The sequence below is a fragment of the Dermacentor albipictus genome, chromosome 1 (genome assembly GCF_038994185.2).
Source record: "Dermacentor albipictus isolate Rhodes 1998 colony chromosome 1, USDA_Dalb.pri_finalv2, whole genome shotgun sequence".
Classification (NCBI taxonomy): Eukaryota; Metazoa; Arthropoda; class Arachnida; order Ixodida; family Ixodidae; genus Dermacentor; species Dermacentor albipictus.
Window position 1 is genome coordinate 389,100,344 of NC_091821.1, and position 20,590 is coordinate 389,120,933.

At 44.6% G+C, this 20,590-nt stretch overlaps 1 protein-coding gene across 5 annotated transcripts in view; it reads left to right on the plus strand.

Moving 5' to 3' along the window:
• The first annotated feature begins 2,959 nt into the window (after positions 1-2,959).
• Positions 2,960-20,590, plus strand: part of LOC135916975 (probable chitinase 10) — a 185,974-nt gene continuing 168,343 nt past the window's right edge. The window contains exon 1 of one of the 5 annotated variants that reach the window (XM_070532014.1): positions 2,960-3,084. Coding sequence is in view for 2 of the 5 variants with exons in the window: in XM_065450410.2 (XP_065306482.2) it covers positions 5,405-5,455 (51 nt within the window). In the remaining 3 variants the exon portion in view is untranslated. Of the gene's footprint in view, positions 3,085-5,261; positions 5,456-20,590 lie in introns of those variants that run through there. The other 4 variants (XM_065450411.2, XM_070532013.1, XM_070532012.1 and 1 more) reach the window with 4 other exon arrangements.

Sequence of the window (20,590 nt, forward strand, 5' to 3'; positions counted from 1 at the left end):
CACAGCTTGCCGATTACTCGACAAGAAGCGTTCACTGCACCGCAGCGCGACCAGTGAGTCATGCTTCGCATGCTATACTGCGAAGGTAAATTGGGCTGACTGGAATCAAAACACGCCTCCACGTCAGCAGTTCCACGTAGAAACCGCTGTGGAGTCGCAGCCAGTGGTTTTTCAAGTCTCCGAGATTTTCTTCCCATGCCCTTGCGCAAGTTTTCCCTAAGTTTGGAAACTTTTTCCTAAACAAGGCCTGCAATTCCTAAATCTAGGGAAACTTCCCTAGGGTTGGCAGCACTGCGCTACAAACAGCAAGAGTGCACGCGGTGAAAGCATTCCTCTTGAATTTTTGAGCCGGTATCTGTGGCTATAGGAAAACGCCATCACGCTGCGGACGTTTACGGCTTCGAAGGGAGAAAATTTCACAAACGCGTACCACTCCCGGGCTGCCAATAAACGTCTTCTCTCGATTTTATAACTGCTTTAGCCCGCAGCTGTTTCACAGTTTCCACGGCGTAACTCAAACGACATATTTCCTTTCCGTCTATACAGGCTTGAACACGCCTATGCGTCACCAGCACCCTCTTTTGAGCTCTGACGAAAATCTGGGTGCAGCGTCGACAGCGTTTCCGCTAATTTATTTGTCTCATTACTGCCAGTATGGATTAAGATCATATTTTAAGTGGAGAGCAGCCTGCCCCGAACGTACTCACCTGTAAGTCGCCTCATCTCTAAACGTTTACACTACCGCTTGCGTGCGGCAAATAGGAAGTCGTCCACTTCGAACGACGGTGTGAAGGATTCCACATATCGAAAGGTACGGTTTGCATACAAGAAAAAAAAATCGTGTGCTGTTTTAATTATTATTAAAAAAAATGAAGTACATGCGGAACGCGAAAGCGGACCTCTCAGGTTTATTTTCCTGATTTCTTACGCTGCGCCTCCACGGTTGTTACACAAGGAGACAGAAGATATAAGAAGGGACACTCATGATGGCGTACATAGGCACTGCACGTTAATCTAGCATAATAATAGCAACACAGAGGCATATTCATCCGCTGTCGACGGCATTACACGCTGCCTTTTATTTACGTTAGCAACTGTACTTCGAAGGACGTAGACACGGAAGTGGGAGTTATTGCTTCAATAATTACGCTTAGCTCTTCTGCAACTGAAGGTAAATGCACAAGAAAAGGTGCTCACGTGAGTGACGATATGACAGCATTTTGCTTCCCGACACATTTCCTTCAAGTATAGAAATGAGCGGTCGAAGGGGCACGCATCTCACGCTGTATACGCGCTATGATGTCGCCTCTGTTTAAGAGATCGTATGGCTGACGCTCATGCGAAGTGGGTTACGAATTGATTAGCCGCTTTATATATTAAATACCCGAATGAGTTACTCCATGTAGGCGGCGTGTTATGGCTTAAACGATAGGGTTAAAGTACGATGAAGGTTTCTTCAAGATGTCATTTTGATGCGTGATAACATGAAAAGAAGGCACTCTGAGTAGCAGTTGGCGACAAGTGCATGGAAAACGAGGCCACAGCACGTAGATAACATGACTTTACAAGAACTGAACTGTGTTGAATTTTTCTTTTTGCAGTAGCGTAATGGATATAGTCATATAGTAGACATATATTGCTACCTCTACATTGCTGGTTGAAGTTTCATGGGATGCACTGTCACCGATGTTATAGTTTGTTTTCTTTTTGCAAACGCCTTTCGGCTATCCCGCGTGGTAGTGGATTTGTTTGGAACATGAGAAAGCTGAATGTTCCGTGGTGGCACTGCGTCCTCGTCTGGATGCTGAATGCCTCTTCATTCATTACACAGCGTTTAGAGGCCGTGATTTGCGTTCTCGATGAAGTGAAGTTCTAACATCCGGCAACAAACCTCGTCAACTGAAGGTGTTCTCTGTACGCGTGTCGTGCCCACGTTGCCAATTAAAGCACGCAATCCTGTTGTACGCATGTCTGCTAGAGCGAAACAACCATCAAGTGAAACACGCGGAGGAGGAACAAACTCCTGTAACCCGAGCAAGTCTGGCTGGCTTCCCCACGACATTGGGAGCACCGCCTATAGGATTTCGCGCTTATCACGCCGTCTTCGTTAACCATGTCACACACACACACATATATCCAAAAGAAAAAAAGGAAAGATGAAGGGGAAAAATGGCTGTGGCTTAGCTAAGGTTAAGCCCAGGATGCGAAGCATACTAGCCTTTATTTTAACGCGACAGCGTTAAGGAGCTCGTGTCGCAGAAAAGCCGGTGTCGTCGGCGTCGGCTCAGGCGTGCGGCGCTTGCTCAGGCGCACATTTCGTTGTCGCGCCGAACGCTGCGTTGCTCGACGCGCACCGCGTCCGATGCGGGGCGCGACGCCGCGAGCGACGGCGGGAGTTGGAGCGCCGGTTCTCCTCTGTCGTGACGTCACGGTGTCACGTGATTTCATGGTCACCGCCGCGCCTGAGGAGCTGGGTTGAGCCCTCGTAATATGCTTCGCATAACGTCGGCTCAGGCGTGCGGCGCTTGCTCAGGCGCACATTTCGTTGTCGCGTCGAACGCTGCGTTGCTCGACGCGCACCGCGTCCGATGCGGGGCGCGACGCCGCGAGCGACGGCGGGAGTTGGAGCGCCGGTTCTCCTCTGTCGTGACGTCACGGTGTCACGTGATTTCATGGTCACCGCCGCGCCTGAGGAGCTGGGTTGAGCCCTCGTAATATGCTTCTCATAAAAGGAGTAGGCGGAGCGATGCAGCAGACGCTGCTACTTTTATACTAGGGGAGCGGTGTCAAGTCTGTGAACGCACGTTTCCTCTTCAAATGGTTACGACGAGCTTTGACAGCTCAATGTATTATTAAACGCGGGGGCTTGCTCAATAGTCGGGCAGTATATCAGAAAGGCTTTCATGCGAAAGTCTGTGCGTATAAAGGACGGGAACGATTCCGAGTTCAAGTTGGAACAGATTGCTTGAGCACCGAGCGTTAATAAAGACAGGGAGGAACTCGCTTATTTACAGCACTGAAAGTAACCGCAAGCCTTTTTTTTTTTTGGAAGAGTCGCTGTCATGGCACGTGCATAGAGTAAAAGTGAGTGTCTGTCTCACCCCATATCTCCTGCTTGCATGCACTGTTACCCAAGTTGAAGCTCGAATTGTTTACTGCGGCCATTGTGAACTACTCCTTACTCAGTTAGTGCATGGCATTACTTATTGCACAACTCGAAGGAGAAACATAAGGGCCAAAAGCGTGTGCAAAATTTACTACTCTGAAGGGGCGGCTGGCCGGAGCTGCACCGCAAAAGTGCTTACCAACACGAATGTTATCAAAATTTTTCTTTTTAAAATGAGTAAATAAATGAAGCGCGAGAAGATGCCTCTGAGAATAGTTGCTGACGAACAGCTGCCTGTGGCGCCTTCGGCTCCGATTTTGCCCCGTTTATGTCCATACCTGGATGGAAAGTCACCTCGTGCGACGGCTTCATTTTTTTTGCAGCGAAGCTGTTAGCATCTAGTTGGTCGGGATTTTTTTTTTGTCGGCTTTTGCCTGCCCCCTCCCCTTCAAAAAACAACAACAACAGCAACGACAACAACAATGGTACTGCCACCTAGCGGCCGGGGCCATTCAGAGAAACCTCAAACGGCAGCTGGGAAAGGGTTTTGTCTTTGAGTTTCCCCGTAACAGATTATGTTTTCTCGTACACTCGAATTGTAATCCGAAGCTATCATGTCAGCAGGCTGTGTGTAAGTTGTAGTTCACGAGTGTTCTGACGCAATTTACTTTCAAAAATACAATTAGTTCAATGAGGCACTTGCGGTTGGCGGAGTGCTTATAAGTATGAGGATGTATGCTGCACTTCCGAGCACGGTCGCGCGCGTGACGTACGTGTGCACACAATGTACCGGTTGCTAATGCGTGGGTGCTCTGCCCGGTGCATCTAACGCACATCATGCGCTGCGACCGTAATCGACATCATGGCGAACCAGGACCAAACACAGCACCGCCAGGCGAGTCCCGTGCCCACGAGGTAGTTTTCCACGCATTGGATGGCCAGCTGTAGACGTTGCTCGATCACTCCGTCGCTGCCCGTTGTCGCCCAGATCGTAATACCATTCGCGTATAGCCTGTGATGCAGTCCTTCGATTTGAAGCAATCGGTCGGGTAACCCCAGAAGGACGAGGTTGAAGAGCATTGGCGGGATCACGAAGCACTGCTTGGTGCCCGAGCTCCCGATGTTTATCTGATCTGACTCTAGTTGTCCCACTCGCATGCGAGTGGTTCTTGCCGTGAGGAAGTCTCGGACGTAGTTGTAATCTCGCAGTCCGAGATTTAACTTGTCTATTTGTCGCAATATGGCATCGTGGCGAACGTTATCTAAGTCCCTCTTCAAGTCCAGCCCGAGGATGGCTCTCGTCGAGCTCCCCGGATTGTCGATTTGATGTTTTAGTTGCAGAAGGGTGTCTTGCGTGGCGAGATGTCTTCTGAACCAAATCATGGTGTGTGGAAATAATTCGTTGTCCTCGAGGTAATCCGTGAGTCTATTGAGAGACGCGTGCTTCATCAACTTGCTCACGCAGGGTGTGAGGGAGATGGGACGCAGGTTCTTCAGCGGTAATTTCTTGCCGGGTTTCGGTATCAGTATGATCTTTGCTTGTTTCCATTGCTGGAGTAGGCTGCCGTGCGCTCAACACTCGTTAATGTATTTTGTGAGTTTCTTGATCGATCCGTATTCGAGATTGCGTAGTGCCCTATTTGATATTCGATCGGGGCCAGGGGCCGATTTCCTGTTCAGTTTGACGAGAACCGGCTGGATTTCGGAAACGGAAAATTCCGCGTCTAGGGTGGCGTTGCTTTCTACCGAGTAGTCCGGATATATCTGCGGTGGTGTTTCGGATATCTAAAGGCGTTCCGCATCCCGTAGGAATTGTTGTTCCGTTCCCCCGTAAGCATGTATGATTTTATATATGCCTTGCGTGTGTGTGGTCTTGATGTTGGCGGGTCAATCAGGTGGTGCAGTATCCGCTACGTACAACGCGTGTTGAGGTAACCATCCATCTCCGCGCATTTCTCTTTCGATTGCTGTTGTTGCAAGTTAAGCGGATTCTTTTCTATTTCTTTGTTGAGCTGCGCTATCCGTTTACGCAGTCTCCTCTGTTGTTTCCATCGGTGCTGCAGGTGGGTTTTGGCTTTCGACGTGTGCAGCAACTGGGAGTCTATTGTCTCGAGCCCAGCTGTCGATGGGATCGTTTGCTTCACGCGCTCGATATCCCACCGCAGTTGGTCGGTTCCTTGTTCTATGTCTTTGATGTCTTTCACATATTGCTTGTCACGATATTTGTGTAACTGATTCCAGTTTTTGATCTTCAGTCGAAGACCAGCATTGTGTTCCTGCGGGCCGTCTTCTGCTTCTATGGTAATAATACAGTTATCGCTTCCCAAGTCTTGCATGGTGTTTGTCCAAGTAAGTACACTGTAAAAAAAATGTGCCTTACTTTACAGAAAATTTGCTGGTAATTTGTGACCGAACACTCTTCCGTAAATTAAGAACGGTCATTTCCGTAGTACGGACAACTGTAAAAAGAGAGACCGTAATACAAGATACGAGTGTTTCTGTATCTAGAAAACGGAAGACCCTGTATTCTGAATCTGTACTATAACCGTTAAAAAACAGGTGCTTGCCGTATTCAGAAAACGAAAGACTCCGTATACTAAATCTGTACTATATCCGTTAAAGTACAGGTGCTTCCCGTATTTCATCTTGCAGAGCATATCCATTCGAAGAATGTGCCATCGGGCACAAAATTGCCCAAGACGTGCGAGAGTCGACCGAATTTCATTGGTGTGCTATTTGCTGGGATCAGCCGTGCCACCATCTGCGTTCGGAATGTGCATACGTGACCCACTGTTTTCAGTGGTCTTGAGCAGAAATGCAATTTGGTCAACGCTCGCACTTCCAGGGTACTTTTGTCCACGATAGTACATCTCCTTTAATGCAAATGTCATGAAGGCAGCTCATAGTCAAAGCAGCAGGTCACCATTGAGAAAATTGTCTTGCCAACACACTGACATGGCTACAGAGATAAAACACTTTGCACTTGGTGATATGAATGCACTGCATAGCATATATACAAAAAGGTGCAACATTTCAGTCCTCAAGTTCTTAGATCACAGAAGCAACTTTATTTTCTTCAATCACTCGTCTTGCACTTCTTCCTGGTGAAAGTTGTTCTTGACTCCAAACACTTGCAAGGATAAACTTGCTGCTGTTAGGAGAAACAAATAGTATTCGTGAATATCCATCCTAAAGAAAGCGGCAAAAAAGTTTAATCACAGAACACGACAAAGATGTAACTTCTGTGTTAGAAAAACGTGTAAGTAGATCAACATTGTTGGCACAAGGGATGTTGCTGTAGCCAACATTTCGACATAGGTGCTTGTCATTAGGGTAGCAAATGTTTTCCTTGGCTGTGTTGTGGGATTGTGCATATCTCATTGGCCCCTAGCCACATTGGGGGAGAAGTAACTGGTGCATATATTAGGTCAAGAGAAGCCAAAGTGTTAAAATAAAGGAAGGAAGGGTGTGCTTAGCAGTGGTGACTGTGATGGAGCGGGTATGAGCAATGCTGTCAGTACTTGCCAAGAGTAGGGGTGACCAAAACAGAAAACGATGTACACATGTATGCAGTCATTAATCCAGTAGAACCAATCTTCCCAGAAGACAAAATAGGTATCAAGATAAACAGTTTGCACTTTTGGAAAAGAAAAACGAAGAATTAAGGAAAATAAATTTTGTATCAAGATGCATCTGGTTAAGATCACTGCAAATGGCAAATGAAGGCACATTATGAATATATATTTTGTTGAAAGCCGATGAAGAAAATATATATTAACCAAATATTAAAAAATAGGGACATTAAAATTAAACTGGATATGACCATAAAACAGTAAAGAACAGCCTGTGGAAAAAAATGGGATGGATAATATAACCAGGTGCAAGATTGCAAAACGTCGAGTGCTGTTTATATTCAGGCTGCTGTTGACGACTTCAAGTTTCTGTCTTCCTGTGGAACCTTTGTCCTACTTGAACAAGGAAATGGGTAATTTTTTAAACAAGCCAGTTCAAATGCAGTTCAAAGCTTCAGCGGTGTTATAATGAAAGAAAATATTATGGTCAGTTCTCCGGCTCATCTTGAAACTTATTGTGCGCAACAAACAGGGACGAAGAATAGAAGAAACACAATGTTAAGCGCTCGTCCTTGTGTTTCTTCTATTCTTCGTCCCTGTTTGTTACGCACTATAAGTTTCAAGATGAATTTGTTCCAACTAGGCTGACTAGCAGTCTTGCTTCAGTTCTCCTGGGTGTGCTTTCATTCACCAGTTATTTCCACCGGTGTAAGTTCGAAATTTAATGGTCTAAATAGACCTTAGCTCCTGGCAAACCATTAGCTGGTCTTTTTTTCAACACAGATGCCTGCACAATATATGTGTTGGCAGGAGTGCTAGCGAACTACATTATACTTGTTGCCACAACCAAAGTGAAACTTGGTAACAGTGATTGAAAAAAAAACCAGCATTCCTCAATACTGATTTAAGTCGTCTGGAAAAGTTGCTTAAGTTAACGTACACCCCCTACTCCACCAGACAATTATTCACCACACTGACTCTCATGGTGTCAACCATGCTATTACAACACTAGGCATCAAGTGAGGAGAATTAGGGGATAAGAGGGCACAATGCTTTTTGTTAGAACATCAAATGTGCTTTACATAAATGCTACATTCCAACTAACAAAGGAGCAACCGGTTTGTGAGATAGTGACCAATGCATACGAAAGCTAATGGCATTCTGTGCAGCAGAATGTTGACGATGAGGTGTTATGCGCACAAGTGTACTCTTTCACACAAAATGACATCCTGCACTCAAACCTTGCGCCAATATTAGTTTGAAAAACACCGTAGTGGAAAGCAAAGAGTGCTAAATTTGTTGAAAATTACTAAAAATTATTCGTTTATTCATTATCCTTACTGTTCGTTAAAGATTCACAGATTGTTCCCTATGGGTGCTGTAAACAGGCACCCTGCTTTTACAGTGGTAGCAACAATGATCTGTGGCACAGACAAGAATAAATGCTCATGAAGTTTATGCAAGAATATATCCTACAAATTACACCCCATTTCACATTCCAATATGGTTGAAGAGGAAAACGAAAAAACTACTTTCTGGTGGAGGATGCATACCCCAGAACAGAAGAAACAAGTGTACCCTAACCATTGCTGCTGCCGATGCCTGTGCACTAGCAGTTACATATAATATGGCAGTTACAATTGTTTTTCCACAAGCACTGCAAGCTGCGGCCAGTTTACCAGTACACAGCTGTAATAAATTTAGGGCAAGCTAAAGCTCTATAATGGATTTATCTCATATGACACAATTGGAATGCAATATTCTGCAAATAAGTGAAGCGCGATGTGCCATCCCATACAATGAAACACCTTTGAAGAATCTGAATCACTACCTGCACTCTTAGGCAAAGTTACACCCTTTGGAGTGCCCCTTCTGCCACAAAACAATAATCGTTATTTGCCTTGATGCGTTTCCTTTCTTGAAGACGCCACGCCCGCTACTTTGTTGTCGGGAATGCTATCATGCTGATAACGCGCATGCCGTTCGTTACTGGAAAGCACAGGGCTCGCAGCGTTAAAGAAAGAAAATGCATAAAGGCAGATGACAATTATCGTTGTGTGGAAGAAGGGGCACTTCAAAGGGTGTAACTTTGCCTAAGAGTGTGAGCCGTGACGAGGAAAAAGAGTGTGTTCTGTGTAAAGCAGTGCACCTGTATAACCTAAAGCTTAGGAGAATGCATTTAGTATGAGCTGGGAAGGTCCCTAATTTTAACTGCACACAGTGAAAACCTCCATGCAGTTTTGCAAAATGCAAACCCCCTACCTTTTTGTTGTTCAAACGTAATGACACGTAGTGCCATAACATGTACATTATGGGTTTCGTTCCCAAACAATCAAAGTGAATAGCACCACCCTAAGTGTTATGTGCCTTCTTGTTAGTGTCGAATGCTGCGATCGGCAGAGAAACGGATTTCTGGAGCAATATAAAGTATTAGGTACTGTGATCTCAGTTCTTTCACAGCTGTTTAAGCATTATCAGGTCCTAAAGTAAAGAAACGAGGAATAAATACATGCATATTTTACGCTACAACCCTCATAAGTATTTAATAGTCTGGATTATAAAGGATTCCAGATTTACAATGCAGGACAGATTTTATTCCACTGAAAGAATGGCATCATGACAATGATTCTGCATTTGGTGCTATATTTATTTGTATTTAGTTCAGTTGGAATGTGTGTGTATCGTCAGCGATATCGCTTGACATGTTTTATATTGACTGTTTTCTAAATTTAGGCAAATTCGTATTCGCAAATAACCTTGTATGACACCAAGAACTTGCTTAGCAGGAGTATTTCTAACATGTGCAAGATATGAGGCTCTTGAATGCATATCTCAGCCTTGGGTACACGCCGCCCCCTAATCTCATCAGCAAGTTTCTTGAACTCATATACGAGGTCTCTTATGATGAATGTAAAGTTGCTTGAATGGGGGAAATAGGGAATTTATAACAGGTGAATTATGCAGCATAAGAATGATGTCAGCAAGAAGCAAGCATCAAGAACTCTAAAATGAAGACTATAAAATGCAAGAATTATTTGGGATGATTTAAAATTCTGGCATTGGAACGAAATGTATTTCAATCTATATATAAACTCTGATTATTCACTCTACTACCACTGCCTTCATTAGAAACATTCATAATCATTATCCTATCTATGCCACATCATCCTAGCTAATATTCAAGCCTTCATAAGCTGCTTTTTTTACTGCTAATTTTCTGCGGGAAAGAGGTGTCCGTATGAAGATTATTAAGACCATATAATACACTTATTACCCGTTTTTTGATAAATGATAAGGGAAAAACTTCACACCAAAAATGCATTGAGCTTGAGCAAGTTCTGCGTTTGATGCTGTTGATTCTTTTTTTTTCTTTGCCATCATTGACCCACCTGGTTAGCTAAGTAGACAGAAAAGCTGCAGCAGAAAGGTTGGGGTGCCAAACCAGACTTGTGCCCCAGGGGACCTTTTCACGGTCACTGGAGGAACTGCCTGTGGCCTCGGCATCTTCCTTGAGGGCCACGGCCATGTCTAAGAAACCTTGTCTCCACAGGCTGCACAAAGAAAGATAATTTGCTGAGCTAAGTCTTTTTCTTAAAGAACCCATTTAAGTTGTATTCGTAGCTTTGCACCACAAAACTGACACATGACTGGCCACTCAAGACACTTTATGTGTATTCGCAGGCTTATTCCTTGGAAAAACACTTTTATGTAGCACACAATGAGTAACAGTAACAAAAAAGTGTATCAGGAGGCTTTCATATTACTCTACAACTTTTCATTGACACATTTCATTTAATTATTTGAGATATTTAATAACTAATTAAGAATTATGTAATTAAGCAGAATGCACAATATAATCAGAGTATCTCCAGGCGATGGCAAACATTACCTTCATTTTGTCTAGTTACATCGCATTTACATATTTCTAAATCTTGGTGCATGATAGTTAAGACACCCTGTAGATCAAATAACAATATTAAAATTTTCATAATCATCTCTTTCGTGTTATTGGTGGCTATGGCTGCTTCAAGTTATTCTTTCAGTATGGTACAAGCAGTTTTGAAGTGAAATTGTTTTGCATCGAGGGCATGTAATCTAGGCAATCAAGCAAAAGGTCAAGTTGTGTTCACTATTCAGATGCCTAAATAAGAAGCTGCAGGAAAAGGAAACAAGACACAACACCTAATAAACAATGCAAAATTTGAAAATTTAAACGGAACAAGAAACCAGTTTTTGAAAACACAGAAAAAAAGCCAGCAGCTTACATCGAATACACCCTTGCTATGTAATCCAAGTGAAGTTGTTACCGCTAACAACTTCGAGCAGAATATTAACACCACTAAATGAACTGGCCTTTGAAGATTCTTGATATGAAATCCTCAACGACTTGTTCTGGCGTTTAATCTGTCAAGCTCAATCTGTATTCTCAAAAGCTGGCTCTCGGCCATAATTTCTCTAAACGCAACATCAGCTTAAATCTCAAGATAGGGTTCATTCATTCACAAAACTTTATTAGCGTCCTGAAGCCCGGTCTTTTCAGACCGAGGCGGGCCGCGTCCACGTCGGCACCGCCAGGCCGAGCCTTATGGCGTCATCGTGGACCCTCTGGACAGCCCGTAGCTGATCTTGATATGAAGAGCTTGTTATGAACTTGTGCCAGTAAAGCCATTTTTCTTCGGGGTCGGTGAGAGTCGCGGGACAGCCCGCCAGCATGTGTCTGATGTCAATGATGCCATCGCACACGTTACATTCTGTCCTAATTTCTCTTTCTGGGTGAATTTTATTTATGAAATACGGAGTGGGGTACGTCCCGGTTTGCAGTAAACGTAGCGTCACTGCCTGAGCCCTGTTCAATTTTACGTGTGGCAGAGGGAATTGCCTACGCCCCAAGTAGTAATATTTAGTTATGTCGTTGTAAGTTAGTAAGTGATCTTTATGTTCCCCGGAATGGTAGTGGGCGTCGGTTCGGTTCTGACCGGCACGGCAAGCAAGTCCTCGTGCCAGGTCGTTCGTCACCTCGTTGAGGTTGGGCCGAGTCTCGTCCACTTGTCCCATATGTGCAGGAAACCATCGGATTTCAGTTTTGATAGTTTCGACCTTGTCGATAATTTTAGCCGCAGTCCCAGCTACATAGCCTTTGTCAAAGCTCTTAATTGCTGCTTTGGAATCGCTATAGATGAAAGACCATTTACGGTTCCTGATGGCTAGAGCAATCGCGGCTAGCTCCGCCACCGTGGAATCCTTAGTGAAGATGGTGATGGCGTCCCGTACCTCGCCCCGGCTGTCGACCACCACGGCGGTGTAGGCCTCTTTGCCTTTGACCCAGGCAGCGTCTACAAGGGCCGCCTGTTGTCCTAGCTGTTCAATTTCTTTCAACAAAGCTTTCGCTCTCGCTTTTCTCCTGCTAACATTGTGTTCCGGGTGCATATTTCTCGGGAGGGGGGTGGTTCTGATCGCGTCTCTAAGTTTCGCGCTCAATTCTACCTCGGATTCCTTCGGGTTCATTGATCTATTTGGGTCTGTCCCTATCGCTTTGAGTATAAGCCTGCCCGCTCGCGTTTTCGTCAGTCTTTCCTGCTGCGCCATCTGTTGTGCTTCCGCCATCTCTTCTATCGTATTGTGCACGCCTAGGTTCATGAGCTTCACGTTCGAGGTGCTGATGGGTATACCTAGGGTAGCCTTCACTAACTTTCTGATCAGAGTGTTTAGCTTGTTCAGCTCGGCCTGCGACCATTTAAATAGACCTGCCACGTAGGTGAAGTGACATAGAGCGAAGGCATGCACTAGCCTTAGAGCGCTGTCCTCACCCAAGCCTCTGTGTCTGTTGCTGATTCTCCTTAGTAATCTGATGACTTGGTCCGTCTTGTTGGAAATGTGCTGAATGGCATTCAGGTTGGTACCTCCCGCTGCTATGTGGAAGCCTAAAACTTTAATATTTTTCACCTGCCTGATCGCGGATCCGTCGTGACAGCGTAAAATAATCTTGGGTTCCTCCCCGGGGACGTAGCCCCTGGGTCTTCGACCCCTGCGTCGATGTTTTAGGACCAAAAGATCCGACTTTGCCGCCGAACAGTTGAGTCCCATCTCGCCTAGCGTGCTTTCCACGGCGTGTATGCTCTCTTGCAGTCTGGTCTCCGTTTGGCCTACGTTACCGTTGGCGCTCCATATGGTTATATCATCGGCGTATATTGCAAAGTGTATACCTTCTATGCTCTCCAGTTTCCTCGCGACTCTGGTCATTGCTAGATTAAATAGCATGGGCGAAAGTACGGCCCCTTGCGGGGTGCCCCTGTTTCCCAGGTTCATCACCTTTGATTTTAGTTCACCTAGCGTGAGGCTTGCTTGCCTACCGCCCAAAAACGCCTTGACTACACTGTATAGCCTCTCGCCCAACCCCAGCTCGGACAGGACCTCGAGGATGGCCTTGTGCTGTATGCGATCGAAAGCTTTTTCGACGTCTAGTCCCAGAATCGCTCTCACGTGCACCGGGCTAACGTGTATGAGCTGGTGTTTGATCAGGAGCATGGCGTCCTGAGTCGATAGTCCGGGGCGGAAACCGATCATGTTATACGGGAGCATGTCATTTTGCTCGACGTATCTAGTGAGTCTGTTAAGAATAACGTGTTCCATTGCTTTACCTATGCACGATGTAAGCGATATTGGATAGGGTTGACCTGTAAATAAAGTGGATAATGCATGGCAAACATCATGAACTCTCTTACATGTTAACCAGAGGGTTCACTCATGCAGCCATGAAATTGTGATGCAGACACGATATATTGACGCTGGTTTTGTGAAGTGTTTCATGCTTCCAAGGCTTCTTCAGTTGTGAAAGCTAAATAAGCGATGAGAATAAAAAAAGAACTTCAACATGCTCACAATATGTTGGCCATTTGCAAGCAAACAGCAGCCTTTTTGGGCACCCAGGTTGCCTGGTGCAAATCTACTATGCCACAGTACTTGCGTTACCCAGTACCAGCCACTTTAAAATGCAATGTGTTCAGAACCCTTTCCCTCTGTTTGTCTGCTTTGGAAACAGTTTAACATGTGTTCAGTAGGTGTCGAGAAAGGGGACAGAAAACACTGTGCACCACTGATTTCTAACATGTTTCGCTGGATGCAGCACACCGCACCGGATGCAGGTGAAGCCAGTGGAAATGCGATGTCATGCAGTCGCTTGTCCTGGAAGCGGGGCATATGGTGGACTAACTAGTGCGTGCGATCAGATAATATTGCTGCCGAAAAACTTTTCTTTGTGGTTTTTCACATTTTAGGAGGTCTCTACATGTCTGGTAAGCACTTTTATGACAATCTGAACCCGTATACGATAGTGTTCTCTTACATCAAGTTTTTTCTGATTTACCAGTGTTTCCATTGCACGCCACTTATGTTAGCGACACTGTAGACACTACAATGGAAAAATTCTGGACACCTCGAAAAACTGCTTGGGTAGTTTATGGCACATCAGGCAGGCATGTTAGGGGAAGAAATGCTACACACCCGTGCAACAAAGTGCTGCCGCAAAGTTGTCAAGCACCAACTTCCGGGACAAGGCCAGCTTCAGTCGAGGGCGCTCGATGTGCTGTTCATCCCCTGTAGTAGAGATCAGTGGCGTGGACCCTTTTATACTGGCTGTCTTTTCTGGTCGGAACCTTGGCAACAGCCTCCACCATACTTTTTTTGAACCTGCAACATGTGCAGAGAAAGTCACATCACTGTGCGTTGATTGTATGGCTTTATTGTGCTACACATTCTATCAAATCATTAAAAAATACAGTTCACACATTTTTACTTCTGTATGTAGACAGTCTAGTTGCTATACACGCGAAACATTACCATTCCTCTGACAGAATGCAACAATAGAAGCGTACACTTTAAAGCTACACTAAAATTTAAATTGATGTGACACCATATGAGCATACAGTATGCTTACTGTATGCTTTAGCCCTGTGTCAAGTAAAAGCTAATTGTCAATCATTTATGGTGTATTTCTACTTATTCTGGGTCATCAAACTGTACAATCAATGTTCCAAGTTTACACAATGTTCGCTTTTGATTGCCTATGTGATCCGTTTCCTACTTACGCATGCAGTAATCCCACTGTATTAAGGAAAAAGAGAATAGGAAATGCCGTGATAATCTTCTACATTTGATGAGGGCAGGAGCAATGACCAATAGCATGTGGTTGAAGCTACATAAATACTCAGTTTTCACACAGCTTAATTATTCAGCAAGTAATAAAGAGCTATCCTGTGTGCCTCTGCATGACCAATAAAGTCTGACTACTTGACACTGCACTAAGGCTGCCGCTTGGTACTGTTCGGCAGTTCAGCTTTAGTTTTCTGATATACAGAACTGGTTAGGTACCAGTAGTTTACTTTGCGATAAAATGGAGCTTGGAGCACTGGTCATTTGCACATAAATAATGCGACAGCAAATATAACACAAGGATAGGAATATGGGTCTCTTGGAAAAAGTGCATACACATTATGATTAAAATGTGATGTGATGCCACAATGAAACAGAAAGCAACGCATAGAAGTGGACGGCGCTTCCATGCCACCAAGGTTATAGGACAGACAGTACTTCAGAAGTGCCCGCAACACAATGTGTTGGCGGACTAGTTGGTGTGAATCCATAAATACTTTGTTAAGCGCAAAACAATGGACACAAGAAAGACGACCAGCACAAGGCGCTACACTCAACTGACATCACTTTATTGCGTCGCTCCTTTATAAATAGTAGAATGTAGAAGAACATCCGCAGTGAGCACCATGTGCAGAGACCACCAACAACCAATCACAAGAGCGTACTAATGCGACGGGATCCAAAATACCATATTGAGCACTGCACAAGGTTAAAGAAGGCACACTAATGGACTGTGACCCCAATGACTGTATGAAGAAAGCTTCCGACAACTCTCAGGCGGTGGTATCACAGCACTTTTTCAAAATCGTAGTATCACGAAACATGGTTTGCACTTCCATATTTTACAATGTTGAGCCAAATGGGAACCTGTGCCTGTTGGTATGGATCGCTTAGGTTCGCAATGTTTCGTGATGCTACGATTTTGAAAAAAGAGCCGTGATACCACCGCCAGAGAGTTATCGGAAGTTTTCTTGATACAGTCATTGGGGTCACAGTGCATTAGTGTGCTTTCTTTAACCTTGTAAAGTGCTCAATATGGTTTTTTTTTGGATTCTGTAGAATGAGTGTGCTTTTTTGATCAGATGTTGGTGGTTCCTGCACATGGTGTTCACAGCAAATGTTCTTCTAGATTCTGCTGTCTACAAAGGAGGGACGCAATAAAGTGATGTCAGCTGAGAGTAGCGCCTTGTTCTGTCGTCTTTCTTGTGTCCGTTGTTTTGTGCTAAAAAGCAATGATGTATTCCTTGTGTGTGTTTGAAGACAGCTCCACACGCAGTAGCGTATCCAGTATTGCTGCCCAGTGGCTTAGCTCGCCGCAGTTTGAAGTGCCACAAAACATAATGAGAGAAACCTGCATTATAGTCTTGTTGCAAACAAGAATATAACGTGAAGTGCATTCTGAGGCCAGAAACTATAAAAAAAATGTCATGATGCACCGCTGTGCCAGGTTTTATAGCAAAGTCGTTTTATAGTTTATAAACCTATAAAAAGTTTATAAACTTTTAAACTTATAAACATAAACTTATAAAGTTTATGAACTTTATAAACTACTATAAAACTATAAAAGTTTTATAGTAGTTTTATAGTTTATAGTTTTATAGCAAACATTTAGTGTAAATATGACACTATGATGGTGCACAATGGTGGTAATCTGTAATAATATAAAAGGTGCCTTAATGTTACAACAAAAGCTGACATTACTTAATAATAGCCCTGTAAAATTTAGCACGCAGGGGCACCGCTTGGTTAAACAATAGTGATGTATTGTCTATGTACACAAGTATTACCCACGCATTTCTGCCATTGTCTAAATGGCATAAATGAATGGGTAATACTTGTATACATAGATATTACATCTCTATTGTTTAACCAAATGCGTAAACTATGTCTGCCTAACACAAGACTAGAATTAAACCATAAATTATATATAGTCACCCTAACAGTAACACCTCATTTGAACTTCACAGTAAGTAGACGCCTGTTGATACCAGCCTCCCCCAATGCTAAACTGTGCTGCATGCTCTACAGAGAAATTATAGTGGTATCACTCAACTCTGAAGCAATTCAGGACTGCAGCACTGTAGAAGACATCTACAAATGTCCCATTTCATGTATAACAGCCTGAATTGCTTGCACATCTTACCAAGTGCAAATTAAAATTTCTTTTTGTTTAGCATTTTTGCCTGCTAGACCACAATCCAATATCATCAATATATTAACATATTACCTCAAATAACCTAATTTGGCTTATAGATTAACACCTTTGCATACTGCCACAGCTGCACTCTGTCATATGCGTTGCAATCATAGAGGAGTGCTGGTCCACCAGCACTCCAATGTCACTAACAGTGATCACCTACACAGCTAAGTAAACGGTCATGATTCAGGTGGCAAATAGCTATGAGAAAAAAAATGGCTGTGGCTTAGGTAAGGTTAAGCCCAGGATGCGAAGCATACTAGCCTTTATTTTAGTTGTTGAACCACTGTTTAGCCTGGTGAACTGCTGTTGCTTGGCTATATTTGGTTCGGCTAGACGAAGAAACAACTCATGCATTACTTCTTCGCCTTCAAGAGTGGAACGCGACAGCGTTCCCGTCGACCCGCCAAGGGGTGTAAGACAATGGGCTACAGGGCAGCGACTACGCGCCCCGCATTGGACGCGGTGAGCGTCGAGCAAAGCAGCGTTCGGCGCGGCAACGAAATGTGCGCCTGAGCAAGAGACGCACGCCTTAGAAACAGCGCGTTTCTAAGGCAACACCGCATTCACTAGAGGCGCTTTTGTACCGCTTTGAAGCGTTGTACTCGTGGCTCAGTGGTAGCGTCTCCGTCCCACACTCCAGAGACCCTGGTTCGATTCCCACCCAGCCCGTCTTGCAAGCGTTGAGCCAAAGCCACTTCTCCTCTGTCGTGACGTCACGGTGTCACGTGATTTCATGGTCACCGCCGCGCCTGAGGAGCTGGGTTGAGCCCTCGTAATATGCTTCGCATAAAAATCCACTCACCTTGAGAGCTATAATACTGCAATAACTTGAGAGAGATGGACCCATTGCAGGCAGCAGACCTCTTCTCAGCTCCAGCACAACAGCAACTTGCCTTTCAGTAAAAGAAAAGGATTGATTAGTAATGATAAGTTACCTTGTTTTTGCTGAGTATCAATACAATCTGACTTTCATGCATATCCACTCTCCGCTTTAGTAATACAACTGAATTATTCGTCAAATAAAAGAGTCTATGATGATACCATTCGCTTCTCTTGTATGTCCAAATTTTTTCGCACTGATACCCCGTTTACTGCTTGCTTAGTGGCACGAATGCCTTGACTGCCCAGACATCATTCGAAGGAACACGTCTTGCTGCACCGCAAACGGTGCAGCAAGACGTTTTTTTCTGGTCACAATTAAAACGTGCACCCAAGCAAGAAAGTAACGATCACAGGTAGTGAGCGACTGCTATTGCCTCGAACGTTTATTTCCGTATTTTAACAGAAGTTCTTGTATCGGATACAGTATGCTCTCAAGCCAATACAAGCGTCAATACAAGAGCTCAACTGAACGCAGTTTTATTCTACGCTTTTAACGCGAGTGAACAAAAGGTTAGAAGTACCTCACGGAAATTGCGATCGAGGCAATCGCGCTACGACTGGAATCGATCTGTAAAGATAGGTTGATCCCTTTTCCCATTCATGCGTGAATTTTGCCCTAAGACGTTGCATAGTGGTCTTTTGAAACAATATTTCTGTTCGCGACACCGGCTTACCACACATCATTTTAACACCTACGTTATGCAAACCAAATAAGATTCAAATGGGCTTACCTCATGAGCAAGTTACGAGCGCGCGTAGACTGTTGAACACCCGTTGAGAGCAAGCAGGCTATCCGTGTCCAAGCGCATACGTGCTCCCAAACACAGGACAACTTCTTCGATGCCGCAGCGAGCAGAGTTTTGTACACGAAGTGAAAGACATCCAGCGCAAATATCTCCGCGCGATGACGGCAAATAACGAGCTCACAAGCGTACACAACACAGCAACAAATTCGGAACTTTGCCAATTCGAACGTGCCGAGACCCAAGCAGCGTAACCATCCATTGTTTCTGTTCTTCGCTCCCGATGCGTCAATCTCTCTTCCTTGGGGTCTTGCTCCACCCTTGAGTACAAATCAAGAGATATTTACCGCGAATTAACAACATTTACAACACGACTCGAAAAATGCCGGCCGACTACACATGTGCTGTCCGTCTGCCACTCCTAACGGACGCGCAGCAAGGTAAATGTACCTGGTAGCGAAGCTTCCATAGGCGCCCATACGTTCAAAACATGGCGGTCCATCGCCGGTTCATGGGGCTTAGCGCCATCTGTATGTGGTGGGAACACTTCCGGCGGAAGAAAAAATAACGTGACGCCATGTCCGTTAAAAGCAGAAGTGACGTCATTTTGTTTTCGAAGGCGCGAAATTTGTTTTGTTGTTCTTTCTTTGGAGCTATATATTCAAATGCCCCGCCATTCGGCTTGATGGGCGTTTCGAGCTTTCAGCGTGGAAAGCGATGCAGGAGAAGGCCAGCCGTACGGTTGTCGAAATCGCATCCCTGCACAGAAGATATGGAACATACATTCTTTGGAGGCCGACGAAAGCGTTAGGTGTAGACTGCTGATCCTTTTCGTCGGATGCCAAGCCCATCGGCCAGCGCAGTCGCACGAAAACAACTACACAATTATCTGGCGGTCGTAACTCACTACTTTTGACTGAATAGATTAAGAAGCAGTGAAGCTACCCGCGTCACCAAATTCAGACAAACTTCGACAAGCAAGAAAGCACAAATTGTGAGAGGGGCGTATTTCAACAGGTGATACGAGTGCGCCTTTCTGTCCATTTCAAGACGTGCATTGCACTGCGAGTGATAGTGGCGTCAACGCCCCCTGTAGCGATGGGCGCCGAAAAGAAATGCATTTGTTAATAATATAAAAATTAAACGTATTTTCTTAATTTATCACGAATATGTAAAATTTAATAGGAATTTTATTTTCGTTGAATCAATCTAAGTGTGTCTCGTTTGAATTAAAAAACGCGTTTTTCTTTCCCAATGTTTGTTCCCTCCAAACCTAGTCGCGCTTCAATCGCTGCTCCCATAACCCCCCATGCTGATGTCGGTGACAATCTGTACTGAACCGCTTTTCGCCCGAAGCTTCGCGACCTATTTGGATCGACCTTGCGCGCAGCGCGAGCTGCCCCCTGGTGCCGCACTCTGAGCGCGGAGAACCGAACAGAATCGGTTTCGTTTTCGCATTTGTGCTCTAGTTACTGGAACTGCAATATAATTGCGTGACAATTAATTGAATTCTAAAAGAGGAGAACGCTTTCTCTCCCACAAGTTAGTGCGTTTTATACAAAGGGAGAGAGAATTCAAAAGGCAGAAAGGCAGGGAGGTCAACCAAAGCATTCGCTACTGGCGATAGCAAACCCCTGTGCTACAATGAAGCGCAAAGCAGTGCACTGCGATGCGTCCATAAGCTCGAGTACAGTGATAATTTGGGCGGGTTGGTGCATGTAATGAAGGGTAAATAATGAGTTGTGTCATAACATTACCCATGCCTAAAGCACGTGGAACTAATGGTGTTGCATTCTAGGTCAAAAAGAAATAAAGCTTGAATCGTTACATCTTGACACTGGGCATTCTTTCTTTCCGAAATATTTTTTTCTTCTTTTTGACAGTATACACAGTACTAGCACGGTAATAGGTCCTTCATCTTCAGTCACCTTCCAGTAGT